The sequence below is a fragment of the Lampris incognitus genome, chromosome 18 (genome assembly GCF_029633865.1).
Source record: "Lampris incognitus isolate fLamInc1 chromosome 18, fLamInc1.hap2, whole genome shotgun sequence".
Classification (NCBI taxonomy): Eukaryota; Metazoa; Chordata; class Actinopteri; order Lampriformes; family Lampridae; genus Lampris; species Lampris incognitus.
In genome coordinates, this window is record NC_079228.1 from 36,222,811 (window position 1) to 36,239,619 (window position 16,809).

Sequence of the window (16,809 nt, forward strand, 5' to 3'; positions counted from 1 at the left end):
AGTTGTCTCTATGGGGAAACTTAACCGTCGCAGCAGCAGAGATACGAATGTAAGTGAAAATTGGAAGATGCAAAGGATTATTTGAATATTCATATTAACAGAATAAGTGATGATGCATAAGGAGGATGTGAACTGTTGTCCTATATAGTTATCATATTCAGATTATAGATGTGGCGCTGTCTTTACTGCTATTAATCCCAATATAAATAAACAGAATTTATATACAAGGTTATACAGAGATGTGGGGGGGGGGCACCCTTGATAGCCTTTATTCCCTGGTCAGTTCCAACTCAGCTTCAGTTCAGCTTAGTTCAGTTCATTCCAGTTCAGGCAAACAAAAGTTCAACTCAAAACCAGGAAGCAGACTGAAGTGCACTAAAATGTACACTCAGCAAATCAATTTAAAAAAAAAAAAACTAAAAAAAACGAAAAGAACACCTTAAACAAGCGTGTGTGTGTGTGTGTGTGTGTAAAATAAAGCTGCACTGCCTGCTGTGGTTTTATTTCCCACATTATAAGAAACGTTACGAGAGGTGAATGAGTCTTGCCGAGCACAATTTAACTTACACGTAAATTGTTAACATAGGTATCAAACACGGATGAGTGTGTATTTAAACTTAATTAAAGTAAAATTAAAGGCTTTCAGGTGGACATTACATGTTCTGTTTGTGTTTTCAACGGCTGCCGTCACCAGTTAACAAGTCACCGGTTAACAAGTCAGCCGTTAGACTGAAACTCAGGGATAGTGGGAGTCTCCCCGCTCTAAATACCTTAAATTCTTGCACCCAATTTGAATGTTATCAGTCTATTGAATAGGAGTTATCGTCACACATCTGTCCCAAATATACGGGCTCGTAGGGGCCTACTAGGTTCAGGAGACTGTTATCACCCATTTATTTCAGTGATAATATATCACTGATAACGAAAATACAAATGACAGTAATAGAGCTTGTGTGTACAAGTGGAGAAAGAAAATAACATTAGTGAAACTTACAAACCCATGCTTGTCGGGGGTGTTATGTCAGCTTGAGCTTGTGAAAATTGACTCTTAGCATCCACTTTTCACCAGTCCGGCTACGTTTATTTAACATGGCACAGCATAGAAAATGATTGTTCCAATAAATCCACGTTCAACAACAACCACATTATGGCCCCCTACCGCCAGCGCCCCCAGCTGCATATCTCCTGTAGATGCACTGCCCCCGCTTCATTACTGCACAAGAGGAACGATTAGTCTACAACTACGCACAGTGTCGACTACTGGTTTTGATAGTCGACTATTTTGTGAAACCCCTAGTGTGTGTGTGTGTTTGTGTGTGTGTGTGTGTACCTGAGTGGGCTTGCTGCTACTGACCCCCTGGATGTCCAGGTAGTTTAAGGAGTGTTCCACCTACAGAAGAAAAAAACAACTGAAGTAAACAGGAGAGACAAGAACCTACATGGGACGGACACAGTTCTATTACATAAAGTTCTATGGTGGGGTTCTGCTTGATATGGTTCTATGATACAGTTCTATTACATACAGTTCTATGGTGGGGTTCTGCTTGATATGGTTCTATTATACAGTTCTATTACATAAAGTTCTATGGTGGGGTTCTGCTTGATATGGTTCTATTATACAGTTCTATTACATAGTTATATGGTGAGCTTCTTTTTGATATGGTTCTATGATACAGTTCTATTACATACAGTTCTATGGTGGGGTTCTGCTTGATATGGTTCTATGATACAGTTCTATTACATACAGTTCTATGATGGGGTTCTGCTTGATATGGTTCTATGATACAGTTCTATTACATACAGTTCTATGGTGGGGTTCTGCTTGATATGGTTCTATGATACAGTTCTATCACATACAGTTCTATGGTGAGCTTCTGCTTGATATGGTTCTATGAAACAGTTCTATTACATAAAGTTCTATGGTGGGGTTCTGCTTGATATGGTTCTATGATACAGTTCTATTACATACAGTTCTATGGTGGGGTTCTGCTTGATATGGTTCTATTATACAGTTCTATTACATAAAGTTCTATGGTGGGGTTCTGCTTGATATGGTTCTATTATACAGTTCTATTACATACAGTTCTATGGTGAGCTTCTTTTTGATATGGTTCTATGATACAGTTCTATTACATACAGTTCTATGGTGGGGTTCTGCTTGATATGGTTCTATGATACAGTTCTATCACATACAGTTCTATGGTGGGGTTCTGCTTGATATGGTTCTATGATACAGTTCTATCACATACAGTTCTATGGTGAGCTTCTGCTTGATATGGTTCTATGAAACAGTTCTATTACATAAAGTTCTATGGTGGGGTTCTGCTTGATATGGTTCTATGATACAGTTCTATTACATACAGTTCTATGGTGGGGTTCTGCTTGATATGGTTCTATTATACAGTTCTATTACATAAAGTTCTATGGTGGGGTTCTGCTTGATATGGTTCTATTATACAGTTCTATTACATACAGTTCTATGGTGAGCTTCTTTTTGATATGGTTCTATTATACAGTTCTATTACATACAGTTCTATGGTGGGGTTCTGCTTGATATGGTTCTATGACACAGTTTTATTACATAGTTATATGGTGGGGTTCTGCTTGATATGGTTCTATGATACAGTTCTACAGTGGGGTTCTGCTTGATATGGTTCTATGATACAGTTCTATTACATACAGTTATATGGTGGGGTTCTGCTTGATATGGTTCTATGATACAGTTCTATTATACAGTTATATGGTGGGGTTCTGCTTGATATGGTTCTATGATACAGTTCTATTACATAGTTTTATAATAGAGTTCTATTAGATATAGTTCTGTGATATGGTACTTTTGACAGCTCTTTTAGAAAAAGTTCTATTGGGTTCAAGAAAGAAGAAAGCCACTTTATGTTGCCATGGTATTCTTACAGTGAGTGTGTTCTCTGCATGTAAGCCATCCTGTGATGGCCTGGCGGCCTGTCCAGGGTGTCTCCCCACCTGCCGCCCAATGACTGCTGGAATAGGCTCCAGCATCCCCACGACCCTGAGAGCAGGATAAGCGGTTCTGATAATGGATGGATGGATGGATGGATGGATGGATATTGTATAGGAGCAGTGGGCAGCTACAGCGCCCGCGGACCAACTCCAGTTCCGCTTCCCATTGCCTTGCTCAGGGGCACAGACAGGAGTATTAACCCTAACATGCATGTCTTTTTGGTGGTGGGAGGAAACCGGAGCGCACCCAGAGGAAACCCACGCAGACACGGGGAGAACATGCAAACTCCACACAGAAAGGACCTGGGATGCCCTGGGGTTCGAACCTGGGACCCTTCTTGCTGTGAGGCAGCAGCGCTAACCACTGGGCCACCACGCCGCATTATGTCATGATACTGTTTCAGTTGGATAAAGGCTTGTATGCCATACTGCCCATGCTGATAGGAAGCCCCCCCACCCCACCCCAAGTCTTAGCAGAATGGTTCTGGTTCTCATACAGATCTACACTACACTGCATGACAGTTCTCGGACAGTAACCCACACAGTAAGTTTGAAAATCTTGAATCAACATTTTAGGTGTTGATTTGAGCTCTATTGGTGAGAGTGTATGATCCCGCGCTACACAGACTGAAGCACACCGGGCAACTTGTTCCGTGTGATGGCTCACTGAACACTACACACCGTCAAACACACAGACCTGCTGCAGGGTCAAAGTTCACTTGTGAGAGAGAGTTTGAAGAGACTAACAGACAAACAAAAATCCTGGAATGCAACAACACACACACACACACACACACATCAACCCTACTCTCCACAGAACAGCTGGCAGAGTCACGGGGGGGGGGGTGAACTTATTCTTGACTCTTTGCTTGAGTGAGGAGACAGGAAGAGTGGACGAGAGTGTAAGGGAATGAGTTAAGAGAGAGAGAGAGAGGGTAGAGGAGAGTGGGGGACCCCCCCCCCCCACATACACACACACATAAACACACTCTCCAGCTGTTCAATTCCTCCATTGTCAGTTTTGTTTTTCCTCTGCTCCTTCTCTCCACAGTGATGCTATACACCCGGGAACAAACGGCCCTCTGTCTCTGTCTGACACACACACACACACACACACACACACACACACACACACACACACACACACACACACACACACACACACACACACACACACACACACTAAAATGTACTACTGGCCACAGATCAGAAGTCATCTAGTACGGGGTTGAAAAAAAGATGTAAACTCTTGCCCTGAATAGATTATATTTAATAGATTATATCTAATAGATTATATTTAATAGATTATATGTAATAGAATATATTTAATAGATTATATCTAATAGATTATATAATTATATCTAATAGATTATATTTAATAGATTATATTTAACAGGTTATATCTAATAGATTATATTTAATAGATTATATATAATAAAATATATTTAATAGATTATATTTAATAGATTATATATAATAGATTATATTTAATAGATTATATCTAATAGATTATATATAATAGATAATATTTAATAGATTATATCTAATAGATATATAATAGATTATATTTAATAGATTATATCTAATAGATTATATTTAATAGATTATATCTAATAGATTATATTTAATAGAATATATTTAATAGATTATATATAATAGATTATATTTAATAGATTATATCTAATAGATTATATAATCGATTATATTTAATAGAGTATATATAATAGATTAATTTAATAGATTATATATAATAGATTATATTTAATCATAACTTAACTTTTCTACGCTTATTTCTTTTTTACAAATTTGAGAAAAGCAGGTGAAACCAAAACGATAAAAACAAAACTGTAAATCCATTTTAAGATATCTGAGATGAAGAGAAGATGGAGAACGCTTGCTTAATGTCACAAATGAAAGTTTATCAACCACCCAGCCAACCCACCATCCAACTCCATATGACCACCAAGCTCTACCCCAGTATCCCAGTATCCATTAGCTAGCTATTCGGTATTGGTTGTTGTTTTTTTTTTGCTTAATGTAGGCGATCAATAAAGGCGAACTGATAAATACATTTGTCAGCCCATTCTTGCACTACATTTATACTTTTTAACGGACTGTGTGGGGCACGGTGGCGCAGTGGTTAGCGCTGTCGCCTCACAGCAAGAAGGTCCTGGGTTCGAGCCCCAGGGTAGTCCAACCTTGGGGGTCGTCCCGGGTCGTCCTCTGAGTGGAGTTTGCATGTTCTCCCCGTGTCTGCGTGGGTTTCCTCCGTGGGCTCCGGTTTCCTCCCACAGTCCAAAGACATGTAGGTCAGGTGAATCGGCCGTACTAAATTGTTCCTAGGTGTGAATATGTGTGTATGTGTGTATGTGTGTGTGTGTGTGTGTGATGGCCTAGCGGCCTGTCCAGGGTGTCTCCCCGCCTGCCGCTCAGTGACTGCTGGGATAGGCTCCAGCATCCCCGTGACCCTGAGAGCAGGACAAGTGGTTCAGATAATGGATGGCTATATACTGTCTCAGCTGGGGCGCCTGACACCCCCCCCCTCTCTCTCTCTCTCACTCGCGGCAGTGACGTCACGCTTCAGTTCAGACTGACCGTTAAAGGGAAGACAAAATGCCAAAGAGTCTCGATGCATGCTCAGTAATCCAGGTAAGAAAGTCAAAGGTTGAATCAGTTCATCTGGACACAACATTTATTGACAGATACGTTTCATCACTCAACTCTTGACCCAGATAGCAAAATCTCTGTGGCCCAGACCCGTCCCAGACCGGACTTTCATCTTTCTTTCATCCGGCCCACATACTGTGTGGAATGATGGCACTTGGGCGGTCTGCTCCTGTTTGCCAGATCTGGGCCAGAACCAAGAAATAGCAATGCCGTATCTGCCAATATTTGCCAAAGGTGGCCCGTATTTGTTCTGTGGTATTTGGGCCATATTCACCATTTACCACACGGGCCACTTCAGGGTCACATCCAGACCACATGTTGCCCAGAGCACCGCATCTTTGCCAGAAAAGGCCCACATTTGATTTGGCATATTTGGGCCATATTTGCTGTTATACATGTGGGCCACTTCAGGCTCACATCCATTTTGTCAGGGCCAGAAGAAGACCATCAGTACCGCATCACTGCCTGAAGTGGCCCACATCCGGACGCTGTCTGGGGAGCTGAACGTTGAAACGTAAAACGCCGAAGACCTCGGCTGTGTGGCGACACTAGAACGACCAAGACGGTCATTTTGACCGTTTTGGATTTTCAAAGCTGAATACCTTTGTGGGGGAAAGAAGATACAGACCTGCCGCCCCCTGAATGCTCCTAAATTTGCACATATTTGCATTAAAATTAGTTTTAGATCAATTGCACAAAAGAAGTTATAAGATCCACCTGAAATGACCGTAGCAGCCAAAATGACCGGCGGTTTTTAACTCCATATTCTGTCAAGATAAATACCCAGTTGAGATATTAATGCACTACATATGTTAGTGTGTCTGTTAGGAAGCTAACTGACACCAAAATGAACATTCTAACAGCTATAATACTATTTTTAAACAATTTAAACTTCAGAGACATGATCGAACTTGAACAGCAAAAGTGAAAATATTAGCTGAAAAACAAAACGGAAAGCACATATTGCTAATCTAACGAACGTAACAAGGCCTATAAAACGTGAAATGTAAAAAATGAGCTGAAAAATAACCACTTAAACAGCCCCAAACAACGACCGGAACTTCAAAACTACTAGAACGACCGTGGCGGTCAATATGACCGTTTTGGATTTTGAAGTTTTAATAACTTTGTGGGGGGGGGGGGGTGTACCCACCTGCCGCTCCCTGAATAATCCTAAAACTGCATATATATGCATTAAAATGGGGTTTGTTTTAGATCAATTGCACACAAGAACAAGTTATGATAAGATCTACCTAAAACAACCAGGAGCGGTCAAAATGACCGCGCGTAACTTGCGCGTCATCGTGCGCGTCATGTCACGTGTGTTGTTGCGTCATTTCCTTCGCAACGTTCAATTCTTCTTCTTTTTTTTTACATTTCAGGTTTTTTTTCCTCTCTTTTATTCTATAGAAGAAGAAAAAAAACATTCAAAATACAACACGCATATACCAAACAAATAGGGATATAAAAATGTTCACAAACCCATCGAACTCTACAGAATCGAAGATTACAACACAAGTCGACAAAACAGAAAATAGTGAGGTAACCTGGAGGCCTTGGCATGGCTTCCAGCCCACAGACCCCCCCCCCCAAAAGAAATCAAACAAACGAATACACATAAAGCACACACAGTATACTATCCATCCATCCATCCATCCAGCCATCCATCATCTTAACCGCTTATCCTGCTCTCAGGGTTGCGGGGATGTTATCCCAGCAGTCATTGGGCAGCAGGCGGGGAGAAGCCCCGGACTTTAACTAAAATCCAACATTACCCTCCCCCCTTCTCCAATCACAACAGACGTTTTATAGGCCTTGTTACGTTTGGCAATATGTGTTTTCCCTTTTGTTTTTCAGGTATTATTGCCAACATATCTGGGTACAGAAGCCGTTACAGACGCACCATGACCACCACCGACGTGTTGCAGTATTTACAGGCGTTGGACAGCGGCCATTTTAAATTGTTTGAAAAATAGTATTAGAGTTGTTAAAATATTAATTTTGGTGTCATCTAGTTTCTTAAAAGACACATTAACATATTGCAGTGAATCAGGGGGGCAGCCCGGGAGCCGTCGCCACAGCGCGAACCTGGGGCTCCCACACCGTGGGCTACAACGTTAACCAGTCGACTAAATCAGTGTTTCTCAACCCAGTCCTCAAGGACCCCCTATCCTGCAGATTTTCATTGTAACCCTGCATGGGTAGCCCTGTTTGTACTTACTCGACCAATCATCTCGCAGCACTTAATTATGCAAGGTGTGCAACAGCTGACAAAAATCATTGCTGATTGGTTGAATAACTACAAACAGGTACCTATTCAGGGTTGCAAAGAAAATATGCAGGATAGGGGGTCCTTGAGGACTGGGTTGAGAAACACTGGACTAAAGGGTCTGACCCATTAGCCAAGGGCTACCAAGCCTATTCATCCATGATTGTTACATTGCCCCCTTCCTTCGAGATTCGCGTCCGTGAGTCGCCACAACCAGGACGCGAACCTGGGGCTCCCGCACCGCAAGCAACTACATTAACCAGTCGACTAAAGGGTCCAACCGTTAGCCAAGGGCTTCCGAGCCTATTCATCTGTGATCGTTACAATATGCAATGCATTAATATCTCAATTGGGTATTAATCTTGAATATAGAGTTTAAAAACCGTAGCGGTCATTTTGGACGCCCATGCTCGTTCCAGTAGTTTTTAAGTTACGGTCGTTGTTTGGGACTGTTCGGAGAGGGCTGCAGACTACCACATGCCTCCTCCAATACATATGGAGTCGCCAGCCGCTTCTTTTCACCTGACAGTGAGGAGTTTCGCCAGGGGGACATAGCATGTGGGGGGATCACGCTATTCCCCCCAGTTCCCCCTCCCCCCGAACAGGCACCTCGACCGACCGACCAGAGGAGGCGCTAGTGCAGCAACCAGGACACATACCCACATCCAGCTTCCCACCCGCAAACACGGCCAATTGTGTCTGTAGGGACACCCGACCAAGCCGGAAGTAACACGGGGATTCGAACCGGCAATCCCTGTGTTGGCAGGCAACGGAATAGACCGCTATGCTACCCGGACACCCCCAAAATTTGTAATTTGTGATACTGGGCTATACAAACAAAATTGACTTGACCGGTGTTGGCTCACCTGAAGGAAATCATAGGCCCCATGCTCGACCCCCTGCAGTTTGGCTACCGAGCAAACAGGTCAGTGGAGGATGCTGTCAACATGGGACTGCACTACATCTTCCAACACCTCGACTCCTCGGGGACATATGCAAGGGTCCTCTTTGTGGACTTCAACTAAGCGTACAACACCGTCATTCCAGATATCCACCACTCCAAACTCACCCGGCTCACTGTACCAGCCCCCATCTGCCAGTGGATTAAAAACTTCTTGACAGACAGGAGACAGCTGGTGAGGCTGGGAAAAATCACATCCAGCACCCGGACAATCAGTACTGGCGCCCCCCAGAGATGTGTGCTCTCCCCTCTACTCTTCTCCCTCTACACAAATGACTGCACCTCAGATGGACCGTCTGTTAAACTCCTGAAGTTTGCAGAAGACACAATCGTCATTGGCCTTATCCGGGATGCTGACGAGTCTGCATATAGACAGGAGGTTGAACATCTGGCCCTCTGGTGCAGCCATAACAACCCGGAGCTGAACAAGCTCAAAACAGTGGAGATGATAGTGGACTTCAGGACGAGTCCCCCAACACTACCCCCCCCCACACCTTATTCAACAGCACAGTGTCTATGGTGAAAACCTACAGATTTCTGGGTTCCACAATCTTCCAGGACCGAAGGTGGGCATCCAAAACAGACACAATCATCAAAAAGGCTCAGCAGAGGATGTCCTTTCTCTGCCAGCTCAAGAAGTTCACCCTGCCTCAGGAACTGCTGATTCAGTTCTACTCTGCAATAATCTGGTCTGTCCTCTGCACATCCATCACCTTCGGGTTTGGATCAGCCACCAAACAGGACAGGGACAGACTACAACCGACATTTAGGTCTGCAGAGAAAATCATTGGTGCCAACCTGCCCTCTATTCAGGACTTATACACCTCCAGACTCAGAAAACGGGCAGGCAACATCACTGCAGACCCATCACACCCTGGTCACAACCTGTTCCAACTCCACCCCTCTGGCAGGCGCTACAGAGCACTGTACCCCAAAACAACCAGATATAAAACAGTTTCTTTCCACGGGCTGTCATTCAGATGAACACTTAACACTGTCAATAAATCCAACCATGTTGTATATACTGTACTGTACATTGTACGTATACTGGTACACTCTGGCATGTCTGGCATGTCTGGCTGACTCCTTCCTGAGTCATGCATTAAATAATGACTTCATTTGAGCCACTGGAACAGTGGAGTAAAGTAGAATCCTGTAGATAACTGTACAGTGGGGCACAAAAGAGCACATCAGACTACAAACATGAAGCGTGTTTGTTGTTTCTTTTCAACAAAATTCTTAGAATAGTTCAGGACGTTTTTTCCCCCACCCCTCTCTCTCTCTCTCTCCCTCTGTCTCTCTCTCACAGGTTGAACTTTCTTCCTCTTTCTGGTTTTCTTTCCCACAGGCTGTTTTCACAGCTGCATTGTGGGTAAAGCTATCAGATGTCTCCATATGTTGGAGCCTGCTCTCCTCTGAACAGAGAGAGAGAGAGAGAGAGAGGGTGTGAGAGAGAGAGAGAGAGAGGGCATGAGAGAGAGAGAGAGAGAGAGAGAGAGAGAGAGAGAGAGAGAGAGAGAGGGAGGTAAAGAATGAAATGCAGCTCTTTGGGTTCCTGGCTGCTGGGCTGTGGGCAAAAGTAAATAAAGTGTTTGGAGGATTTGTGTCGGGACTTGCTTTGTGACCAGATGACTGAACAAGGACTCAAATTCCAACCAAACTGCATGAAAACAAGCAGACGCACGTCTGTAGATGAATAAAACATTCCCCCTGAGGAGAGGGAGAGGTGGAGAGGAGGAAGGAAATGGGAGAGGGGAGGACAGGAGAGAAGGACAGGCAGGAGAGCAACAAGAAAGAAGGGAGGAGGGAGGATGAAGGAAGGCGAATGAGAGAGGAGAATAAATGGGGGGCGGCGGGGGGGGGGCTGTCTCAGGCGGTCAGGCCTGCTTTATGTCCCTCTCTCTGGCTCTCCATGTTTATCTGCCTGAATCTGTCTATCTGACGGTCTCCCTCTGTGTCGACCTGTCTCTCCCACAGACACCCAAAAGAGGAGAGTGACTTATCAAAACATCTAGATCTGAATTCACGTCTCCACACCAGGTTTAGACAGACAGAAAACTGCAGAAACATTGTCCCACGTCGTCCAACCTGAGTGGCGATGGGATAAAGTGACGCTTTGTGGCAAAGGAAATGAGTAGAACGAGTCTTCACATGGGTCATTCCAACATCCACAATCCAATCCGGAGGGATTTTATCTCCACCGCCGTAGCCCGCCATTTCCCAAGAGACTGAGACCGCCTCTGTTTCATCAGAGTTCACCATCACACGCGTGTTTCATAATGACGAGGATGACGACGGGGACGATTATAATCACCAGATCACCAGTCCACCAAATGGACCACACACACACACACACACACACACACACACACACAACCAGGAGCCTCTGTGTGAGAGGAAACACTGCTAACCGCGAAGACACCTTGAAGCCGAGCAACGACTCAATCATTTTGGCAATCAAGTCATCTAGTTGATTATTCTGATGATTGGTTGAGTTTGTTGGATAAGATAAAAAGTACTTTAACGTGTTTGATTTGAAAACAAAAAACTAACATTACATTCACTCTAACAGAGTATGTAACAGACATGACATGACATGACACATCACATCACATCACGTCATGACACATCACATCATGTCACATCATGTTATGACACGTCATGTCATGTCATTACACGTCATGTCACGTCATGTCATGTCACGTCACGTCATGTCACGTCATGTCACATCACGTAACGTCACTTCACATCACATGACATCATGTCACGTCAAGTTGTGACACGTCATGTCACCTCACGTCACCTCATGTCACGTCACATCATGTCATGACACGTCACGCCATGTCATCACATATCACATCACGCCATGTCATGACACATCACATCACGTCATGTCATGTCATGGCACGTCACCTCACGTTACCTCTTGTCACGTCATGTCATGTGATGACACATCACGTCACATCACATCATGACATGTCACGTCATGTCACATCATGACATGTCACATCATGTCACGTCATGTCATGACACGTCCCGTCCCGTCACCTCACGCCATGTCATGACACATCACGTCATGTCACGTCACGTCACATCATGTCATGACACATCACATCATGTCATGCCAGGTCTTTGTAATCTGCTTTTTAATTTCTGGTCCACGTTCTTGTGTGTTTCCTGTTTTATTTTATAATAAATAATAATAATAATAGCCATCCACCCATTATCCAAGCCGCTTATCCCAATCGGGGTCGCGGGGATGCTGGAGCCTATCCCAGCAGTCATTGGGCAGCAGGCGGGGAGTCACCCTGGGCAGGCCGCCAGTCCAGCACAGGGCGGGAACACATAGTAACACACACATACACACCTAGGGATAACTTAGCACGGCTGATTCACCTGACCTACATGTCTTTGGATCATGGAAGGAAACCGCAGCCCCCGGAGGAAACCCACGCAGACACGGGGAGAACATGCAAACTCCACACAGAGGACGACCCGGGATGACCCCCAAGGTTGGACTACCCGGAGGCTCGAACCCAGGACCCACCCACTGCGAGGCGACCACGCTAATCACTGCGCCACCGTGCTGCCCAATAAGAATAATAATGATGATGATGATAATAATAATAATGACAATTAATAATAAAATCATGATAATGTAGTCAGGAGGCTTTCAGCTTTACAACACATTTCAGTTTTACTTGAAAAAGGCCCCAAACTTTGGACGTTTTCTGTAGTTTCTGTTTTGGCTGCTTTTCTCTTCTTTTTGTTCATCTTTGTTTTCATCCATGTTATCGACTCAGATAATCTGCCATGTCATCTACAGGCATCAATGAAGAGGCTCGACATGACCGACTGAGCTACTTCACTTCTCATGGCAGCTCCAGTGCTAACTCGCGTTAGGTTTGTCTTCTCAGCGAGCTACGTTTCACTTGTCATGTTTCAAACATGAATGTACAGAGTCTCTACTGGTAAAATAAGAATCACACCGTGTCAGCCTCACCTTGGACGGGATGCGGGCGGTCAGCAGGAAGGCTCTGTGTGACGCCAGGGCCTGAAGACGGGAGAGACAGACAGGTCACACATGACAGCTTGGACTTCTTTGTTTGGATAAAACAAAATAAAATATGCTCACACACATACACACCATTAACATTAATGTTGCATGAAAATGTCATTTCACGGTTGAGTCATTGTTCGCTAAATGACTGTACCAGCTGTTATCATATTAGTTATATGTTCACAGACCTCCAGAGAAGAAGGACTTTGAACAGAAAACACTGGTTCAGCTTTGACTTCATGATTTGAAATCTTTATTAGTTGAAAAACCCAGCCACTGAGGATGCACAAGCAGAGTGTATTCCTAGTGCCGGTCCCAAGCCCGGATGAATGGGGAGGGTTGTGTCAGGAAGGGCATCCGGCATAAAAATCTTTGCCAAATCAAATATGCGGATCATAAATCAGATTTCCATAACGGATCTGTCGAGGCCTGGGCTACCAACGACCGCCACCAATACTGTTGGCCAGCAGGGTGCCAGTGGAAACTATGCTACTGTTGGGCGAAGGAGGAGGAGAGGGAGAAGGCATGTCCAGAGGCAGCAGGACAGGAGGAAGGGTAGGAGTGTGGAGGTGAGAGTCAGAACTTTGAATGTTGGCACTATGACTGGTAAAGGGAGAGAGCTGGCTGATATGATGGAGAGAAGGAAGGTAGGTATAACTGTGTGTGCAAAAGACCAGGTGCAAGGGGAGTAAGGCCAGGAGCATCGGAGGTGGGTTCAAACTCTTCTACCATAGTGCGGCTGGGAGGAGGAATGAGGGAGGTGTAATTCTGAAGGAAGAGTAAATCAAGAGTGTGTTGGAGTTGAAGAAAGTGTCAGAGAGAGTGATGAGTATGAAGCTGGAAATCGATGAATGTTATCAGCACATATAACCCGAAAGCTGGGTGTGAGAGGAGAAGAATTCTGGAGTGAGTTGGATGAAGTGGTGGAGAGTGAACCTAAGGCAGAGAGAGTGGTGATTAGAGCGGACTTCAGTGGGCATATTGGTGAAGGGAACATACTAGGTGATGAGGAGGTGATTGGTAGGTATGGTGTCAGGGAGGGGAATGTGGGAGGACAGATGGTGGTGGATTTTGTGAAAAGGATGGAAATGGCTGCGGTGAATACAAGAGGGGAGGAAAGTGCACACAGGTGGACTACATCTTATGTAGAAGGCGCCATCTGAAAGGGATTGGAGACTGCAAGGTGGTAACATGGGAGAACATAGCTAGGGAGCATCGGCTGGTGGTCTGTAGGATGACTTCGGAGATCAATAAGAGGAAGAGAGTGAAGGCAAGGATCAAATGGTGGAAGTTGAAGAAGGAAGACTGTTGTGTGGAGTTCAGGGAGGAGTTAAAACAGGCACTGGGTGGTAGTGAAAAGTTGCCAGATGGCTGGGAAACCACTGCAAAAATAGTGAGGGAGACAGCTAGGAAGGTACTTGGTAGGTCATCTGGACAGAGGAAGGAAGACAAGGAGATGTGGTGGTGGAATGAGGAAGTACAGCAAAGTATACAGAGGAAGAGATTGGTAAAGAAGAAGTGGGATAGTCAGAGAGATGAAGAAGGTAGACAGGAGTACATGGAGATACGGCATAAGGCGAAGAGAGAGGTGGCAAAGACAAAGGAAAATGCATATGGTGAGCTGTATGAGAGGTTGGACACTAAGGAAGGAGAAAAGGACTTGTACTGATTGGCTAGACAGAGGGACCGAGCTGGGAAGGATGTGCAGCAGGTAAGGACGATCAAGGATAGAGATGGAAATGTGCTGACAAGCGAGGAGAGTGTGCTGAGAAGGTGGAAGGAGTACTTTGATGGGATGATGAATGAAGAAAATGAGAGAGAGAGAAGGTTGGATGATGTGGGGATAGTGAATCAGGAAGTGCGGTGGATAAGCAAGGAGGAAGTGACGGCAGCTATGAAGAGGATGAAGAGTGAAAAGGTGGTTGGTCCAGATGACATACCTGTGGAGGCGTGGAGGTGTTTAGGACAGATGGCAGTGGAGTTTTTAACCAGATTGTTTAACAGAATCTTGGAAAGTGAGAGGATGCCTGAGAGGTGGAGAAGAAGCATACTGGTACCGATTTTCAAGAACAAGGGCGATGTGCAGAACTGTAACAACTACAGAGGTATAAAGTTGATCAGCCACAGCATGAAGATATGGGAAAGAGTAATAGAAGCTAGGTTAAGAGGAGAGGTGATGATCAGCGAGCAGCAGTATGGTTTCATGCCACAAAAGAGCACCACAGATGTGATGTTTGCTTTGAGAATGTTGATTGAGAAGTATAGAGAAGGCCAGAAGGAGTTACATTGTGTCTTTGTGGATTTAGAGAAAGCATACGACAGGGTGCTGAGAGAGGAGGTGTGGTATTGTATGAGGAAGTTGGGAGCAGCAGAGAAGTATGTCGGAGTGGTGCATGACATGTATGAGGGAAGTGTGCCAGTGGTGAGGTGTGCAGTAGAAATGAAGGATGAGTTCAAGGTGGAGGTGGGATTACAGCAAGAGTCGACTGTTTCTTGTTTGCAATGGTGATGGACAGGTTGACGGACAAGATCAGGCAAGAGTCTATGTGGACTATGTTCACGGATGACATTGTGATCTGTAGCGAGAGTAGGGAGCACGTTGAGGAGAGCATGGAGAGGTGGAGGTATGCACTGGAGAGAAGAGGAATGAAAGTCAGTAGGAGCAAGATGGAATACATATGCGTGAATGAGAAGGAGGACAGTGGAATGGTGAGGACGCAAGGAGTAGAGGTGACGAAGGCGTATGAGTTTAAATACTTGGGGTCAAACTGCTCAAAGTAACGGGGAGTGCAGAAGAGAGGTGAAGAAGAGAGTGCAGGCAGGGTGGAGTGGGTGGAGAAGAGTGTCAGGAGTGATTTGTGACAGAAGGGTACCAGCAAGAGTTAAAGGGAAGGTTTACAAGATGGTTGTGAGACCAGCTATGTTATATGGTTTGGAGACAGTGGCACTGATGAAAAGACAGGAGGTGGAGCTGGAGGTGGCAGAGTTGAAGATGATAAGATTTTCATTGGGGGTGATGAAGAAGGACAGGATTAGGAACAAGTGTATTAGAGGGACAGCTCAGGTTGGACGGTTTGGAGACAAAGCAAGAGAGGCAAGATTGAGATGGTTTGGACATGTGTGGAGGAGAGGTGCTGGGTATATTGGGAGAAGGATGCTGAATATGGAGCTGCCAGGGAAGAGGAGAAGAGGAAGGCCAAAGAGGAGGTTTATGGATGTGGTGAGGGAGGACATGCAGGTGGCTGGTCTGACAGAAGAAGATGCTGAGGACAGGAAGAGATGGAAACAGATGATCCGCTGTGGCGACCCCTAACGGGAGCAGGCGAAAGTAGTAGTAGTAGTAGTTTGACTGGGTGTATAAAATCAGAGAGCATGGTAAGTAAGGGATAGAGAGAATATGAAGGAAAGAGGGAGAGATAAGGAAAGAGAAAAATGTGTGAGAGGTATGAATCACCAAAAACCAAATCAAAACCTAACATGATGTCAAAGAGATAGAGATAAACAGGATAAAATGATAAAAGACGACAACAAACAACAAAAACATAGCATAAAGGAAAACGGATAAAGAAAATAAAGATAAAAACAAATAAATAGAACAGAAATAAGAAACTGAAGGGAACAGAGTGAAGAAAATATCAAAGAAAAAGTAAATAGAATGACATGACAGAACTGTTAATTGATCAACAGCAAATTAGCAGCTCAGGAAGTGGAGGGTCAGTCTTCCTCAGCAAAACTCGTGTTTTGAATAAGTCTGTAAAAGTTGTAGTTGTTCTCAGTTCAAATGGGCAGAGGTGGAAAAACCCGGTCCAGGAAGTAAAAACCCTATCCATGTCTTTGCTCCACTGATGTACTAAACCATCAGATTGCACTGAC

At 44.5% G+C, this 16,809-nt stretch overlaps 1 protein-coding gene and 1 long non-coding RNA gene across 2 annotated transcripts in view; one reads left to right on the top strand and one right to left on the bottom strand.

Moving 5' to 3' along the window:
* Positions 1–16,809, bottom strand: part of LOC130128497 (F-actin-uncapping protein LRRC16A-like) — a 67,875-nt gene that overhangs the window by 44,830 nt on the left and 6,236 nt on the right. Inside the window, exons 2-3 of the mRNA XM_056298097.1 lie at positions 12,880–12,930; positions 1,331–1,390 (exon numbers count right to left, since the gene is read on the bottom strand). Of these exons, the coding sequence (XP_056154072.1) occupies positions 1,331–1,390; positions 12,880–12,930 (111 nt within the window). The remainder of the gene's footprint in view (positions 1–1,330; positions 1,391–12,879; positions 12,931–16,809) is intronic.
* On the top strand, positions 14–12,824 carry LOC130128498 (uncharacterized). The gene is made up of 3 exons (XR_008811914.1): positions 14–49; positions 5,548–5,628; positions 12,703–12,824. It is a non-coding gene; the product is annotated as an uncharacterized LOC130128498 (long non-coding RNA).